General features: G+C 36.6%; 1 protein-coding gene across 2 annotated transcripts in view; it reads right to left on the bottom strand.

Annotated features, from left to right (window-relative positions):
• Positions 1-9,577: 9,577 nt before the first annotated feature.
• Positions 9,578-19,457, bottom strand: part of DCDC2 (doublecortin domain containing 2) — a 196,994-nt gene continuing 187,114 nt past the window's right edge. For both annotated transcript variants that reach the window (XM_017505253.2, XM_017505252.2), the window contains 2 exons: positions 14,401-14,703; positions 9,578-10,127 (listed from right to left, as the gene is read on the bottom strand). In XM_017505253.2, coding sequence (XP_017360742.1) covers positions 10,023-10,127; positions 14,401-14,703 — 408 coding nt within the window. In that variant the 3' untranslated portion in view covers positions 9,578-10,022. The remainder of the gene's footprint in view (positions 10,128-14,400; positions 14,704-19,457) is intronic.

The raw sequence follows: 19,457 nt of genomic DNA, 5'->3' as shown, positions 1-19,457 counted from the left end.
TAAAGTTAAAGAACACCCACAGCATGTGACAGGTGGGTGCACCAGCCAGGTGAAACGGGGTCTGGGTAGAGCACTAACAGCACACATGTCCCCACGAGTCAACAAACAAACAGAAAATTACAAAATCCATTTAAAGCCGGATGACCAGATAAAAAAAATTTACATCAAAATTTGAGGTTATAGCTAATGTGATACATACCAGTAAATGCATAGCCTCAAAATCATGTTAAAATGAATAAAGCCAAAATGTAACTAGCAAGGCATTCAACTTAAGGAATTATAGAAAACACACAGAAAGTAGAAGAAAGGAAATATTTGTGATTAGAAAAGAGCAATGAGGAAACAGAAAAAATAAATAGTACAGAGGATCAAAAAATGTGTTGCTTTAGAAAACATTAATAAAAACAAATATCTGGCAATAATGAACAAAAAACAGAAAAGCAGATGCAAACAATATTGGAAATGAAGAAAGCTACATTAGGCAGGAGTTGTTAAAAGTTCTAAAACTACTCTAAATAACTTTTGGCAAATAAATTTGAAAATACGAAAGAAATCAACAATTTTTTGAAGAAATATGGATTGCTAATTCAATTCAATAAACAGAAAACCTCAATAGACAGGTAACCAGAAAAGAAATCGAATTTTAAAAAAGAAAAACTACTTTAATGATACACATACACACACACACATAATACCAGGCTGAGCCAGTTTGGTAAGTAATCAAACACTCAAGAAAGAGATGACCCAAATCGACAAATGTTTTCATGAGTAGAAAACAAGGGAAAGCTCTCTTCCTTATGTTATGAAGCTACCATAACCATACTACGTCAGAAAAGAGGATGTATGAAAACAATCAAAATACATCAATTCTATTTACAAACTGAGGTATAAAAATTCTAAATAATATTAGCAAATCAAATCCAGAAACATGTAAAATTGCATATATATATATATATATGCAATATACAAATATATATATGTAAATATATATATAACCAATTACTGTTTGTCTTAAGACTGAAGGAACAGTTTAACATTAGAGAAAAAAGTACTGTAATTTACATTTAAAAAACTAAAGGGGAAGCTTAAGAATCTTAATGGATGCAGAGTTTTATAAAATTCATTCATAGTTCATAAATAAACTCTTTCAGACTTTTCAAAAAAAAAAACAACTCATAGAAAACTAGGAGTACATTGATATAAGACATCTACCGGAAACATAAGCAAACATCACACTTACTGTTAAATACAGAAGCATTCCCTTCATGTTAATGGAAGACAAAAATATCTGCCATGGCTGCTTCCATTCAATATGTACTAGTGGTTATAGTTTGTTCAGTAAGAAAAATAAGTAATAATTTTAAGGATTGAAACAGGAAAAAAACAAATGTTACTTTTGCAGATAACATTACAGTCTTCATTAAAGTCCTGCAGAAACTCCAAACCACTTCTAATAAGTTCAGTAAGGTGCTGAATACAAGATCAACTTAGAGAAATCAACAACATTCCAATAATAAACATATTTATTATTAACAATTGGAAAACATTTTTCAATTATCCCATTTGCAATAGCCACAGAACTATAATATATCTAAAAGTAAATATGTTAAAAGACTCAAGTTCAAGACCTTTATAATAAAACCATATAAATTTTTGGAAGGATTCTTTAAAGACCTGGATTAATTGATGTTTTAAATTTATAGATAAGACATCTTAATATTATAAACACCTAAGCATTTCTAATCAAAATCTCAAGCAGTTTCTTTGCAGAATCTGACAGTTGATCCTATAAGTTTATATGGAACAGTAAAGAGCCAACATATTTTTGAACGGAGTACAGAGATTCGCTCAACCAAACATCACTTTTTATTATAAAACTATAGTAATTTAAATGTACAGTTTTGGTATTGGGAGCCCAATAAAACAGAATGGAAAGAGACCATCAGACCAGGGAATCTACAGACAAACCCTCCCCTACAGGTCATTTGCCATAAACAATATTTCTTTCACCTTGGAATATAGGAAATTTAATAAGCTATCATAAGGACAGCTGGCTACCCTGAAGACTTCTCCTAAGAGGTCATTCTCATCCCAAGAGATCGTATCTAAAAGTTCCATGAGAAGGCGGGAATACAGCATGAAACACTGCATGCCGTTTTATATTGCACATTGTCATGAGCATTTTTTGCACGCTTGTCAATGTTTTCTAATGTTTTTATTAGAAACTCTGCCCTTCAGTATCTTAAATGAGATATGCTTCTCATTGTATCTGAACTGTCAGCCAGCCTGAATATAAAAGAAAGTGACAGTCACCAGGAGGCGGAGGAGCAGTGTCCAGATTGTATCTGACTTGACCCCAAGCGCTTCTTTGCATCACCCTCCCCACTCCCCATTGCTACCAGTTCCAATACCCTTCTGAAGAAGGGAGATTATCGCCAGAAGACTAAGAAATCAGTACGAATAATACACGATAACAACTTAATGTTGTCTTGAGTAGGAAACAAAAGGAATTTATGGAAAACCCTTCTGAACTAATACCTTCTCTTGTCTACTCACTGACAATGACAAAAGTAAAGGAGCTTATTATATCATCTAAGACCTGGCAAGGAGAAGGTATTTGTATTAGTCTGTCGTAACAAAATAACACAGACCAGCTACCTTAAACAACAGGTGTTTATATTCTTACCTGTCCGGAGGCTGGAAGTCCAAGGTTAAGGTGCCAGCAGATGTGGTTTCTGAGGAAGCCTCTCTTCCCCGCTTGTAGGTAGCTGTCTTCACATGGTGAAAAGAGAGGGAGCTCTGGGGTCTCTTTCTCTCCTCATACGAACACCCAGTCCTACTGGATTAGGGTCCCACACTTAACTCCCTTAACATTTATTACCTCTGCAGTATCCTACATCTTAGCCAAAAGGCCAAGAAGCCATTGCTAATTACTTCTATAAAGGCCTTATCTCCAAGTACAGTCACGCTGGGGTTGGGACTTCAACACATGAATTGGGAGGAGGGGAGTGGGATCACAATTCAGTCTGCAATTGGATTTTCCTCCAAACTTGGGCCAACAACTTCCCTAAAACACATGGGAACTTCGTGTATGACTAAGGTGCCATTATAAGCCAATGGGGAAAAGACAGCTTATTCAGTAAGTAATGCTAAGACAACCTGCTATCATATTAAAAGAATAAAGCTCAATTAAATCTGTAACTACAACACACGCAAGAATTTTCTCCTGATTGATGAAGCCCTAAATGCAAAAAGCAAAACTTAAAAACATTGGAAGAAATAAAAAATATACAGACAGTTCCCAACTTATAAGGGGAATTTAATTTTTTAACTTTACGATGGTGCAAAAGCCATATGCATTTAATAGAAACCATAGTTCAAATACCCATACAATCATTCTATTTTTTACTTTCAGTATTCAGTAAATGATATGAGATAGTCAACATTTTATTATCAAGTAGGCTTTCTGTTAGATGATGTTGCGCAACTGTAGGCTAATGTGCATGATCTGAACATGTTTAAGGTAGGCTAGGCTAAGCTATGATATTTGGTAGGTTAGGAATATTAAATGCATTTCTGACTCACAATCTATAATGCGTTTATCAGGATGTAACACCATTGTAAGTAGAAGAACATCTGAAATTGACTTCAGAGTTCAGATTTCTTAAAGCACATAAAACAAGCTATCAAGAAAAATGTTAACATATTTGACTATATTAATATTAAAAACTTATCTAGACCAATATCATTTTTAGAAAAGCAAAAAAGAAAGATAAACCATAAACTGGCAGAGATATTTGGAGAGCCTATGATCAGCAAATGTTATAAACGATATTTAAAGAAGTCCTTCCAACAATAGCAAAAAGTCTACAACACAGTAGAAAAAGTGAGCTAAGCAAATGAAGGGGAACCCTTATGGCCTTATCAGGAAAGTGCCTATTAGTAAACAATGCAGCAATATTTTTCAGAATTTTTTGTTATCAGATAAAGAAGTCGAACTTAATGACATGAGGAGTGAAAGGATGGCGATCGTTTAAGATGACTCTCAGGTTTCTAGGTAGGGAGGCGACTAGCATCATTAATCAGGATGGGCAACGTAGGAACAGACATATCTGTTCAAGAGCAGAGACCATTTGAGTTGGAAGTAACTATGGGATATCTAAGTGAGTGTTGTGGACATAGGTCTGTGGCTCTCCGAGAGAACCTTGACCTAGAGACATAGATTTGGGAATCAAAAACACATAGGCAGCTGTTCAGATCATGATTGTGAATGAGGTTGCTCAGGGAAATCCTGCAGATTGAAGGAGTTAAGAGAAGCCACTAAATTAGCAGCCAGAAATTAAAAAAGAACCAGGACAATCCTATCAGTTATCTGTAGCCAAAGAGAACAAATATAGTATAATGGATGGGAGCTGCTTCATCTAGCTTTGAATTTAATGTGTATTTGTCTTTGCATTTTTAAAATGATTTGTTACCACTAAAGCAACGAATTTGTTAAATCAACCGAAAGTGAAGGAAGTGTAGGACATCTGACATCATTTTTTTTTTAATGAATGATTGAATTTGATTATGAGGGCATCTGAGAATCCTATGCAAAGATTTAATAGACTACAGTCCCACTAGGGGGAGGAAAAAACACTTGGAAACCTGCAGGAAATCTGTTTGTTTACTTTCATAAATAAGTGTTTCACAACAAACACATGCCAGCAATTTTACAATACCTTGTAGAAATGACATTGGTGGTGGTGGAAAGTTTCTAATGTCAATTAACCATGCAGTCTAGAGAGATCTGACTGTGGCAATTTAGGCAGAGGCTTGGTTTTTTTTTGGTTTTTTTTTTTTTTTTACTCTTACGGAATAACAAACCAGTCATGTGCACAAGAAATACATTAACGTACACTCCTTAGTCATGGGATCCAATCACACTTTTTTATTATTACATGTCAATTAAACAAAATGCTTGTGCTTAACTACTTTGGTTTCTCAAACATAGAGAAAATAAAACTATTTCAAAAAATAGAATGAAAGCAGTGAATATCCACAAACTAAAGCAGAATTTTTGTCCAATTGTAAATTGATTCCTATAGATATATGTATACAAAATGCATGTAATGTGTGTAATCTATTCTGTTTTTAAATATACCTTTCTTTATCACAAAAATTCTGGACCTATGTTTCTATAAAACTATTCCATAAAAGAAATAATGGTGACATTTTGAATATACCTAAAATTTTATCAAATAAACAACATGTATGTGAAACTGTAAAAAAAAAAAAATTCTTTACATAATGAAGCTTAATATACATGCCAAACAGAAATAGAAGTATCTTTTAATATGCTGAATTTCTACATGGTTTTAAGTAAAAAATGTTTCCATTGTGTTTGTGAAAAGCCATAAAAAGGATTAATACATGCAATATTAGCTACATAACATCCTAAACAAGTAATAAACCATCTAAACACATTTTAATTATATAAAATGTAGGTCTATTTACTCAAAAGATCGAACAGTAAACTTCTGCATTTTAGAGCGTACACTGATACAGAAGTAAAAACCTAAATGCTCATAGTTTGATCAAAACACAAATAAATTTCTCTTACAGAGACATTCTAAAAATACTAAGTCATATAAAAACAATGAGCTCAATTGAATCTTTGCTTACATCAACAAACACCCATTATCACTGTATATATTAAAGATTTAAGACAAAAGAAAAAACACTGAAGCAAAAGACAAAACAGGCTTTCTCAAAAATTCTTCTAAGAATGACTACAGTCATTCCCTTTTTCCATATGACACTGCATTAGTGACAATAAATGAAACACAATTAAACTATATGGTTCAAGCTGATTAAACTGCAGAGAATTCATTTGGACCCATTCTTAGAGTAAAGCTGAAGTCATGGTTTTAACTCATCACTTCTCTCAGCTTCACCCAAAAGAGCCTTATTTTATTAGTAACACCAAGCCTCAGGAGGCGTTTTTAATGCTTTAAAGTGTGTGAGTGTATCTGTGTAAGTATTTGATACATATCTATGTCTATATGCGTTATTTCTGTTCAGACTGGCAAGCGTTTCACTGCGATGCTTTCTGTTCAGCAATTAATCTACTTTTTAAACTCTGCTTTCGCCATTTGTTGAACAAAAAATGAAAGAAAACTTCCTGTTGTCTTGCAGCCATTATTTCAAATAATTTTTCTAGGTGAATAAACTTTATTCTTTGCATATACGGTAGGTCACTCAATTAAAATGTTGAAGATGTTAGTTTATGAGCTATAAACTGGAAGAGTTAGCATGAATAATACCATATTAATATGCGTTCACGACTGTGAACATAGAGAGATATCTCACTCTGAGCCACGTATGCACGGGATGGTTCTGTCTTCACACACTATGTGGCAAGAAATCACACAATAAAACAGGAGGCATGACAGTATCACACTCTTCCTATGAGTGTGGCATACTAACATTCCCCCAAAAAACATGAAAAAAAAACCTTGAAATATAAAGTATTTCTGAGGTCATAGAGAAGAGTAACAAGCAAAAAGTTATTTTATGGTCATAGTATCATATTTTATAACTAGAAGTCATTGGGCACTCAATAGCTATTTTAACAGACGCTAACCCAGGTAAAACATCCTTAAAATGACTTTTGTCAAAATCTTCTTTATTTGCTCTGTAAAACTCTTAATGCCCCAATTTTACTAACAAACTAGTTGTTTACAAGTGTCTTAAAATCCAGGTAAGTTTAACTAAGTAGTTTCATAAAATATAAAAAAAAGTATGTAGCATCACAAAGAATTGGCATCTTAAAGCATTATATTGGTTATCACATAAAAGCATCCTAAGTTTTTCATAGCAACCTCTCTAGAAACAGTACAGGAAGCCTAACCAAGATCTCGGCTGTCAAACTCACAGCAACGATCCCAGGTCTGTCAATGAGTCTCACTTAATTGGAGGAGCTAGTATGCCACAGAGGCCACCATTCTCCACAGAGAAAACTGCCACGTTTGTGATGTGAATGAACTTTTAGTATTTATGTTAAAGTCATCTCTGAAGCGACACCCACAATTTTAATTCCCAGCGGATGATTTCTTCCTCAGCTAAATACCTGGGGTTTTTTTTGTAACATGTTTGCAAAGTGTCTTAAAGTGGTAAGTTGTTATTCATTCCCTCAAAATAGGTCACAATTATATCTTGTCCACAGGTAGTAAAATAGGCACACACAAGGAATGAATATGTCCCCAATTTTAAGGTTTTTTGCCATGGTTATAGTGACCTTCTTAAAGTATACTTAAAATACCAAAGGCTATTCTCATGTAAAATATCAATGTTGTGCTTCATTAAAATGACTCTTTAGGAGTTTCCTAAAACCTAAGCTTCATAATATAATGAAGAAAAGGACAGGAAAAAAAGACATATATTTTTATTAAAGAAGGAAAGAGAAAGAGAGAAACTCTCCATTGAAGAAAGAAAAAAGAATCACCTTGATAATCAGTTATAATTTCTTACATTTAATCATTTACTTTTATCAATATTTGAAATCATTAACTCCAGACCCAGTAATAGTGCACAAATTTAATATTAAAAGATCTATTGGGGCCAGGTACGGTGGCTCACGCCTGTAATCCCAACATTTTGGGAAGGCCAGGATGGCAGATCACCTGAGGTCAGGAGCTTGAGACCAGCCTGGTCAAAAATGATGAAACATACATCTCTACTAAAAACACAAAAATTAGACAGGCACGGTGGCGGGCACCTGTAATCCCAGCTACTGGGTAGTCTCAGGTGCTTGAACCCCAGAGGCAGAGGTTGCAGTAAGCCAAGATCGGCCACTACACTCCAGCCTGGGCCACAAGGACTCCATCTCACAAAAAAATGTTTTTAAGTAATTTTTAAAAAGACCAATTGGTCTATTTGCCTAGTAACTCAACATGGTTGCTTATAGGCCACACTGCTTTATACCATCTCATTTGAAAAAGTAAGCCTAGTAGTAGAAAGCACAATTTAGATTTTACACTAGAAAGATAAAGTGCCCTGCATATAATTCAGGCTCCCAGATCACTAAATCCTTGCGTCATTCTCTCTTTCAAACGCTGTTACATTATCATCTCTGTTTACACTTCCTATTTGTGGAAAGTACTAAAATCATGTTGAGAAAAAAATACATCAATTTTCTATAGTGTTATTAAGTGCTTTAGATAACTGCCAACTCTTTATTCCAAATGAAACCTGGAAGAGAAAAAATATTTTAAACTTACGATTAATAATGAATTTTAGAAAAGCACCAGAAGTTTAAATTTCACACTTAAAACTTTCACATAACTAAAAATACATCCTTTAAGAAAAATATATCTATATTTATGGAAGAATATCATCTCTTAAGAATTCAAAAAAGAATGAAATTACGTTTTCCCCATATGTACCTCACAAGTCAACTATAAATCAATCTAATCAGTCCAGGAAGTTGTGATCAGGAATTGGCATCATTATAATAACTTCTAAAGTTTTTTCCAACAATTTCTATCAGATGCCTTCTAATTATAAAGAAACCTGCTTGAATTTCTAAATGGATCATGCTAGGAAAAATAAATATTTGCTGATATCCTTAGAGCAAAAACATAGTAAAACAGTCCTAATAGAAACAAGGCAAAAAACAAGTGAAACTGAGCAGTCACAAACTCTTCATATAGCCTACTTTTTCTTCCTAATACACTGTTTTATTTTTGTTAAAAACTATTTGAGAATAATTTAATCTTTGGAATAGCCAATAACAAGTTCTGTAATTTAATGACATCAGGGAGAAGTGAGAGATATTATTGGTAAAGGCAGATTGGATCAGTGAATATCCATAGGATTTCCATTATTTGCAAACCATTCATCCAGGCTTTACAATATAACGGGGAGCCCTTTAGGATTCCTTCTTGAGTATGGGCCATTGCAGCCACAAGCATGCAAACCTGAAAGGACCGAAGGGTGGGCGTGGCAATACTAGTCACTAACACGCTGAACAAATGCTTCCACCCCACAACATGAACACCTCGCATTGTCTTTGTCATTCATTTAAGGTGTATTTTGGCTAAGAAGGAAGAAAAAAAGGTATGTTAACAAGCACTATACACCATGGAATACTATGCAGCCATAAAAAACGATGAGTTCACGTCTTTTGTAGGGACATGGATGAATCTGGAAACCATCATTCTCAGCAAACTGACACAAAAACAGAAAATCAAACACCTCATGTTCTCACTCATAGGCAGGTGTTGAACAATGAGAACATGTGGACACAGGGAGGGGAGCATCACACACTGGGGTCTGTTGGAGGCGGGGCAAGGGAGGGACAATGGGCAGGTGGGGGGGTCGGGGAGGGATAGCATGGGGAGAAATGCCAGATGTAGGTGACGGGGGGATGGAGGCAGCAAATCACACTGCCATGTGTGTACCTATGCAACAATCCTGCATGATCTGCACATGTACCCCAGAACCTAAAGTATAATTAAAAAAAAAATCTGGGAAAAAAGACAAGGCATGGAAAACATTTTGCTCTATTGCCATCTCCAAATTATATAAATTGCAATTTGTTCATTCAAGAGTTTATTGCTTTAAGAAAACAGTACATCCTTTCCTATTACCAGTTCTTTAAAATTCTATGTCTTCCTAGATAAAAAATTCTTTAGAATAAGCTGCCTTCTAAATGTATAATAATGTGTACAGTAAGAGTGATCCTATTTTTTTATCCTTTACAAATATAAGTGGCAAATTGTCTTCCATTGCAAATTCTCCTCTGTCCCCTCTTATTTGGTATATCTATATGACTTTTTAAAGCACATGCAATAAAAATAATTATGCATTAGTAGCTATTAAAAGTTATCTAGTCTTCCACTAGGCTCCTAATGTTAAAATTCAGTAGGTAGTATTCGACCATAGTGTCACATTATATTCGGCAATAAGTATGTGCTTATCTTTCAAGTATTATAACCTTTCATTTTTCTTGCAATCCATATACTCTTTTAAAAAATCTTCTATGCCACAGCAGCATAGTCCTTGTTTTGTTTGTTGTTTTCATTTTCTTGCGGACTAGTAATTTTTACTTCTGGCCTTGGTGGTCTTTGAGGGTCTAAATCAGCCTAGAAGAAAACAGAGCAACACAAAGGTATTTAGCTGTTTGGTTCACAAAGGTCGTGACATTTATGAAGAAAAAATTACTCAATATTCTATTTAATTACATAAATATTTAACTAAAAACACTTCCTTGGGTTCCCTTTGTTTTTGTGTCTATCATGACCCAGTGGACATACCATTTTCTCAACACTTGGACAAAAGTTCTTTTGGGGACCATCATCTACTATGTGCTTTAAAGGCACAGAATCCTTTCGTATGCTGCAGGCTTTATTTTCCTCATTTTTTCTCTATTTCTCTTTGAGCTTTTCTTTAACGTATGTATACTTTTCAGTTTAGCATTTTCAGAGACAAAGGAAGACACGATTCAGGGGTGTTCTCCTAAGTTTAGTTTCTTCCTAGAATTCACAAATTCATTGTGAATATGGTACCAATTACCATCAAGTATCAAGTAGGTAAGAACAAGACAGAAAATCAAAGCGTGGAGGCGGGATATCTCCAACAGCAACTACTGCTCCTGCCACTTGGGCTTCTCCTATCATTAATGATATTGTCTCATATACTACTCATCCTTCCCCAACTACACTGAAAACTGACTGAGATTAGAACTAGCTGGTTTGCAAACTCTGCTCTATGAAATCCTAAAGGCTCCACAGCCCCCACAAGGGCACTCATTGTGGGGGACAGAGTAGCTCCAGGATCCCCAAACCACACAGGCCATAATTTATGCTTTAAAAAATAAATCATATATATACATATGTAAAAATTTTTAAATGATTTAAAAAAGAAATCATATATATAAAAATAAGTGATTAAATGTAAATATATATACATTTAATAGAGTTAAAGGAGTTACATGTATTTATATTTACATTTAATCACTTATTTTTATAAACTATTTGAAATCATTAACTCCAGACCCAGTAATAGTGCACAAATTTAATATTAAAAGACCAAGTGGGACAGGGTGCGGTGGTTCACACCTGTAATCCCAACATTTTGGGAGGCCAAGGAAGGCAGATCACCTGAGATCAGAAGTTTGAGACCAGTCTGGCCAACATGGTGAAACACCCATCTCTACTACAACAATTAGCTGGGCGTGGTGGTGGCGGGCTACACACACACACAGACACACACACACGCACACACAGGCTACACATACACACAGACACACACACACACACAGACACACACACAGGCTACACACGCAGACACACACACACACACACACACACACACACACACACACACAACTAGTGCCGTGTCTTCTTTCACATTGTTCCTTTGTGAAATGTCTCAAATGCTATCTTGAATATAGTACAAGTTTGATCTCAATAAATGTAAATTGTTTCTTGTGAATTCACTGTATTTCTAGCTGTTCTTCTACAATCACCTCTCACTTTGTATAAGAATTGTTACATGGAACAAAATGTTACACAGTAAATGGAATTTCTAGTCATTTTATTAGTAAGCAGTCCTTCTGTAAAAGTTAATTATTAATTTTAACTTATAATCCACATAAATTTGGTTTTTTATATATTTCAGTATGCTTAAAATACACCTTCACTAATAACTTAGGGAGAACAAGATAAATTATATCACTGTTATAACAAAGAGATGAGTCAAGTAAGATTAAATCTCTCTGTTAGTAACTGCTCTGTTACTAATTAGGCCGGGCGTGGTGCCTCATGCCTGTAATCCCATCACTTTGAGAGCCCAAGGGAAAAGGACTGCTTGAGCCCAGGAGTTCAAAACCAGCCTGTTCAATACAGGGAGTGGGATCTCCTCCCTATTAAAAAAAAAAAAAAAAAAAAAAAACAGGCTGGGTACGGTGGCTCACACCTGTAATCCCAGCACTTTGGGAGGCTGAGGAGGCCAGATCAGGAAGTCAGGAGACCAAGACCAGCCTGGCCAACATGTTGAAAACCCATCTCTACTAAAAACACAAAAATTAGCTGGGTATAGTGGCATGAGCTTGCAATTCCAGCCACTTGGGAGGAGGCAGGAGAACTGCTTGAACCCAGGAGGTAGAGGTTTCAGTGAGCCGAGATTATGCCACTGCACTCCAGCGTGGCAACAGAGTGAGGCTCCATCTCAAAAAGAAGAAAAAAAAAATAGCCTGGCATGGTAGCATCTGTGGTCCCAGCTATTCACAGGAGGATGAGGTGGGAAGATCACCTGATCCCAGGAGGTCAAATCTGCGATCAAGCCACTGAACTGACTACAGCCTGGGTGACAGAGTGAAACCTTGTCTCAAAAGAAAAGAAAAAAAAAAAATCCCTAACTAGGCTTTGCATCAAAAACAAAAAAAAGGGCACTTCCTCATTTGAATTCCAAGAATTTAGATTCATCCTCATTACATACCACAGGCCACTGCCAAATTATAGAACCTTGATCTTGAAGGATACTCAATTCCTATCAAAAGCCTATTTTCCCCTTTAAAAAATTATTCATTTATTATAATTGGCAAATAACGGTGTTTTGAAATATGTATTCACTGTGGAATGGCTTAATTGAATTAATTAGCATATGCCTTGCCTCACATACTTATTATCTTTTGTGGTGAGAACACTTCAAATCTACCCTCTTAGTGATTTTCAAGTATACATTGTTAATAACTATAGACACCTTGTTGTACAATACATCTCTTGAACTTATTCTTCCTTTCTAACAGAAATTTTGTATCATTAGACCAATATCTCTCCAACCCCCATCCATACTCAGTCCCTGGTAACTACCATTCTACCTTCGACTTCTATGAGTTTAACATTTTTAGATTACACATATATGTGACATCGTGTGGTATTCGTCTTTCTTAGGTTGGTTTATTTCACTTAACATAATATCTTCCAGGTTTATCCATGTTGTTGCAAATTACAGGATTATTTTTTAAAGTTATATTTATGGAAGATGGAAGGATAGGCAATCTATTCATTTCTGTAAAATCTATTTATGTCATATATTGAATTAAGCTAGACCGCTGGAGAAATTCATGCTTGGATCTTACCATCTAGCCCCACATAGAATTACACTTTGATTTCATTTTGTAAGCTTTCATCAAAAGCTACTACAACCAAGAGTTTTATGAAACCTACTATTACAGTTGCCATATAAATGACACTGAGGACCATGTAGAACTACTATGGGGAATTTCTTACAGAATAGGACTGTGATTATCTCACCTTGAGAAAAGATAAAATGAGAGACATGCTGAGCATTTTCATGTAGATGTTAAGAACAGTTGGAATAAGCCATATAGTGAATTACAGATAACTTTGTACTGCCATTGAAACCATGCCACCAGAACATTTTGCATTTTGCCACTGCTAAACTTGCTCTTCCTAAGCAAGATAACTCAGATGCATCAACAACAAATCATCAAGTAGGCCTCATTCATCACAGTGTGTGTTAGGAACGAGCAGACCAAGGCCCATTTCAGCAGCTGCAGCCGAGGGAGGTGGGCCTTGATCTGATGGACAGACAGGCAGGGAGGGGATGAGCAGATGGTGAGAATGTTGTGGAGAGGACATTCTGCCTCTTATGCTGTGAGACTCAACTTGAGCCTGGCAGCAACGGGGTCACACTGTCCCATGGAAGAATGCCAGGGCTGGTGAGTATCCAGCTCCAAGATCAGATGTAGGAGGACAGGCTAGGAAGAGACAGGTTTCATCACGTATTACTTTTTTCGTTCTTTTCTTTTCACCACATTTTTCTTTATCTTCTCTGTATAATAAATAGAACTGTATACTACCAAGTGCCTGATGTGTTGAATGCTTAATTTGATTAATCTATTTGAAGTAGAACAATCGAACTGGACTTCAGTACTTCTAGAGATCAAAGAAGTCATCATAATAGAGACAGTATTCTTTATTTCATGTCTAGGTCTCACTGGTCTTGATATTCTTTTCTGGTTTCTACCTTCTCTGATCTTAACTTATTTTTACTTTTTTATATTTCTTTGGTTATGTATGTTCTGAGAGGGCTCTGTACATTTTCTTGTAAAATGAGGCAGAAGGTGAACAGATGGAAGGATGAATGACTAAATGTATGGATGGCAGAAGGGCAGACATGGACTATCAGATAGCTCAATGGCAGTACTTGTTAAATGGTTCAAATAACTAGTAAATAAAGTCATTAAATGGTATTGACTCTTTCATACTCAACCGTAAGTGGTTTCAATACAAGTACTAAACACTTGGTTAATTCTGTAAATGCATGCATGTACACACATACACATATTCATGCATTCATGACATAAGTAAGCAAAAGCAATAGGAATACCTCATCTTGTCCACTGCCAACTCCTTGAGATGTTCTTTCCTCGTCTAGGGCCAGTTGAAGCTCATTATTAACCTGGTCTAGCTCCTCACCGTTTTCTTCATCAGTGACTCCACTGACACGAGCAGGGCCTGCCCGCTCCTCACTGTGACCCAGGGCCTCCCCGACTTGCTGAGGAGCATCTGCAGCCTCCCCACCTCCTTCCTCTTCAAGGTCGCCATTCATTCCTGAGAAGTCTTCGTTCTGTTCTGCATCCTTATTTGCCTTCTCTCCATCTTCTTCCTCATCTACTATTTCTGCTGGCCTCTGATGGATCAAAAGGAATAATGGATAAAAATAAGAGCATAGCAGAAAATTTCCACTGCACATCATAGTAATGTAATACTTATTACAGTCAAGTCAAACCTCCTTACATTTGCACAGTACTTTACAGTGTAGAATGCACTTACGTTTACAGAGCACTTACCATATGCCACATGTGACAAGTATTCCCTCATTTAATCCCCACAAGTCTTTGACATTGGCATCATTCCCATTTTGCAGATGAGAAAACTAAACAGGGAGCACCCAAGATCCCACAGGAAGAGCCAGAGTTTTAACTAAACTTGTGACTCCAGAACAAGTGCTCCCCCGTGGCAGACAGAAAACCAAACCTCAGGGTCCTTGGCCAGTGTCTACTAAAGTGCCTGGCCCAGAGGAGGTGGTTTTAAAAAAAAAAAGTCTTGGTGCAATGATTATCATCCTTAGTGCTAAGGATAAGGGCAATGGCACCAGGCTGTGAATTCATGTTTTCTGATGTGGAATATAGACAGCTTTCCCCACAATGCCTAAGGAAGTTGACAGCTTATCTCTAAATACAATAATTGATTGTCCTGCAGATCAAAGGGCAAGAAAGTCTACATCCGCTCTATAAGAATAAGAAATGCTCAAGTATTTTATAAGGCTTAATCAAACATTTTACTGTTCTACTGTTATTTGGATACACATAAATCTGCTTCAAGATGGAATAGGAGGCCAACTTCCAGAGCCAAGACTCTGGAGAAAAACCCAGGTTCACGTCCTGGCCAGGCGTTACTGGCTGTTACCTAATTTTGGTGAGTTTCAGATTCCCCATTTGTAAAACGGGAATGTAACAAAACTTCCACCTTCCACGGAGATTAAACGAGAAAAGTTATATAAAGTATCAGAGTTCTGGCACATCATAGATTCTAAAAACATGGAAGTCTCTTCCCATTTGTTACGATACATTCTTTCTTGGAGCTCCCATATTTCTTCAATGCTATCAATAAAATCACAGTTTTAATGGTAGGGTAGAAAGATTTGATGTTCGATCTCATTATTGCCTCTGTCTAGCTGCTTGACAATGGACAGGTCACTTAATTCTCTCCCTGTAAAATGAGAGTTTGGAACCCAATTATCCCTCACTCCCCTTTCAACTCGAGAATCCCATCTCTTCTAACTGACCAAACAATCGACCAGACTTTTGTAACATTACAGAAGTTAACATAATGCTTTCAGTTTTGGAAGTAAAGAAGGAAGGAAATGAAGGGGAGCAGACTGAAAGTTTGGAATAAACTTCCACACATTATTTTGAAGAAGAAAGAGTTGGAACTAGTAGTAATTCTCATCTTCTGTCAAAAATTAAGTCTCAGATTTAATTATATACCACCAAATATATATTTTTTAAATGAAGGAAAAATATAGTTGTTCTTAGATATTGGAAAAACCATAGTGTTTCTCATTACGCAGATTAAAAGATACCATGAGGTTGAGCTGTTCAAATTTGATTTGGATGTTTAAGGTCAAATGGTGGAGAGTCCTAGCTATTTCTAAGCATGTCATCAGGGTGGATCCCTCACAAAGGCAGAATGCTGGACAGAAACTCAGGTCCAGAGCGGGAGGGATCTGCCAGCTCGTGCTAAAAGGCAAAAGATGTATGAACATAACTCACAATGCTTGGTAAGAAGTTTCTGGTGTTTAATGTTTGTGACCTAAATGAATGAAAATGAGAAAAGTCTCCAACCTCTAACAAAGAGAGTAACATTTCCAGTCTCCCCATCAGACTCGTCTCACCCTGTCTCCAAAGGAACAAGCTTAGCAAGGCACTGAGACACACACACACACACACACACACACACAATTGAAGTGTTAAGGAGAGGAGAGCTTGGCAAGGGAAAGATCAGCATTGTCATTATAAAAACAAAACGGAGAATATATTACACATGAAAATGGGTTGCATTTCTACACTAACAGAAAGGATATTACAGAAACAATTTCATTTACAATAGCATCAAAAAGAATACTTAGGGATTGGCAAAGGAGGTGAAAGACTCGTGCAATGAAAACTAAAAAACATTGCCAAAAGAAAATTTAAAAGACATAATAAATGGCATAATAAAAGGCATAATAAACATGTTCCATGTTAATGTATTAGAATAGTTAACATTGTTAAAATGTCAATATTACCCAAAGTGAGCTACAGATTCAATTCAATCCCTGTCAAAACCCCAGTGACATTTTTTGCAGAAAGAGAAAACCCATCCTGCAATTCAAATGGAGTCTCAAGGGACCCTGAACGGCCAAAACAATTTTGAAAAAGGATAAAGTTGGAGAACTTCCACCTCTTTATTTCAAAGCTTACTGCAAAGCTATAATACCAAAACCAGAGTGGTCCTGGAATTATGACAGACGTATAGACCAATGGAATAGAACAGTGAGTCTAGAAATAAACCTTCACATATACAGTCAAATGGTTTCTGACAAGGGTGCCAAGACCATTCAGCAGAGAAAGGACAGTCTTTCAACAAATTGTGCTGTAAAGGACCGTCTTTCAACTGGTTATCTACACGCAGAAGAATGAAGTCACATCCTTACCTAATATATATACAAAAATTAACTCCAATGAATGAAAGACCTGAATTTAAAACCTAAAACTATAAACCCTTAGAGGAAAACATAGGACAAAAGCTTTATGGCATTGGATTTGGCAATGATTTCTTAGACATGGCACTAAAGACATAGGCAACAACAAAAAAATACGTAAATGGGACTTCATAAAAATAGAACTTTGTATTTCAAAAGACAATACCAACAGAGTCAAAAGGCAATTCACAGAATAGGAGGGAATGTTCGTAAATCATTTATCTGATAGGGGCTTGATGTCCAGAACATACAGAGAACACCTAAAACAGTAACAACAGAAAGTCTCATTCAAAAATGTGCAAAGTACTTGAATAGACATTTCTGCAAAGAAGATACACAAATGGCCAATAATCACATGAAAAGATCCTCAACATTACTAATAATTAGGGAAATACAATTAAGACTACAATAAGATACTACCTCACACCCATCAGTTTGACAATAAATAAACAAATAAACAGAAGAAAATAAGGCAAGAATGTGGAGAACTGGAACTCCTGGGCATTTTTGGTGGGGAAGCAAAATGCTACAGCCACCTGAAAAACAGTATGGTGTTTCCCCCAAAAGTTCAAACCAGAATCACCAAATGATCTAGCAGCTCCGCTTCCGGGTAAACACCCAAAAGAACTGAAAGCAGGGTCTTGAAGAGATATTCGTACACCCAAGTTTATAGCAGAACTATTCAAAATAGCTGGAAATACAGAAGCAATCCATATGTTCATCAATAGATGAGTAGATAATCAAAATGTAGTCAATCCATACAATGGAATATGGTTCAGCCTTACAAAGAAAGAAAATCCTTATATGAAATGGGTGAAACAGAGATATTATGCGAAGTGAAATAAGCGAGTCACACAGAAAGACAGATACTGTATGATTCCACCTAAGTGAGGTACGTAAAGCAGTTAAACTCACAGAGACATAGAGGAGAATGGTGGTTGTCAGGCTGAGGGCGGGAGAAATTGGGAGTTCCTATTTAATGGGTATGGACTTTCAGTTTTGCAAGACGAAAGGAGTTTTGGAGCTGGCTGGTGGTGGTGGTGGTTACACAACATTGTGAATGTATTTCATACCAGTGAACTGTATGTACACTTAAAACTGGTAAAGATGATAAATATTGCATTATGACCATATTACCACACACAAAAAATAGTGCAGAAAATAATGTCCTGAGCCAAAGATTACATTTCTGCATCACTGAAGAGCAAGGACTTCTAGGGAGTTCAGGAAAGGAGCCCACACCAGGAAGTCAAGAGTTTTCCTTTACCAAGACAGTAAGACAGAGAGGGGACTTCCAAGGGGGAAGAAAGAATAACAAACCCGCCTAGAGAAAACACAGTGGATGGCTCCCCACAAACATGTCAGAAGAAGCCAGGACAAGGCCTGTGGACCTTTGGCCCACAGACAAGTTTCCTTCCGTGGACTCTGCAGGATGGCGTACATGGCCATTGTGGGACCCTCAGATACATGTAGGGGATTCTCAGGCCTCAATGCTTCAGCGATTGGGCCTAGGGCACCCATCTGTGTTAGGCAGTAATCCGAGTTCCCAATTCAGAGATAAATACCACTGTCTCTGAGATCAAAGAGTGCTTCCAGTTGGGGTGTTTGGCCAGAGACTTCTACAACTCTGTGTCAACAGTGTTTGCAGGTAGCGACAGGTGAGAAAGGAGGGGCAAATGGAAGAGCAAACGCTGAGGACGCCTCTGTGTCAGACTAGCATTTCATGCAACTCTCACCACAGCCCTGTGAGTTACATTTCTTATACCTGTTAGACAAACAGAGAAAATGAGAAGTCGCTTCACACTTCCCACATCACAGGGCAGGTGACCAAGTAGGGCTAGGGTGTAAACCAAAGGCAGTCTTATCCCACAGTACTAGTATCTTGCCTTAAATTAATAACCAAACAAGTTGCCACTGTAAGGACACTCAAGGACCTAGAAATAGAAATTCCATTTGACCCAGCAATCCCATTACTGGGTATATATCCAAAGGATTACAAATCGTTCTACTATAAGGACACGTGCATACGAATGTTCATTGCAGCACTGTTTACAATAGCAAAGACCTGGAACCAACCCAAATGACCATCGACGATAGACTGGACAGGGAAAATGTGGCGCATATACACCATGGAATAT

This window comes from Cebus imitator, unplaced genomic scaffold, assembly GCF_001604975.1.
Source record: "Cebus imitator isolate Cc_AM_T3 unplaced genomic scaffold, Cebus_imitator-1.0 Scaffold335, whole genome shotgun sequence".
Lineage (NCBI taxonomy): Eukaryota > Metazoa > Chordata > Mammalia > Primates > Cebidae > Cebus > Cebus imitator.
The sequence above is the reverse complement of the archived record's forward strand: the minus strand, read 5'-3'. Positions and strand labels throughout refer to the sequence as shown.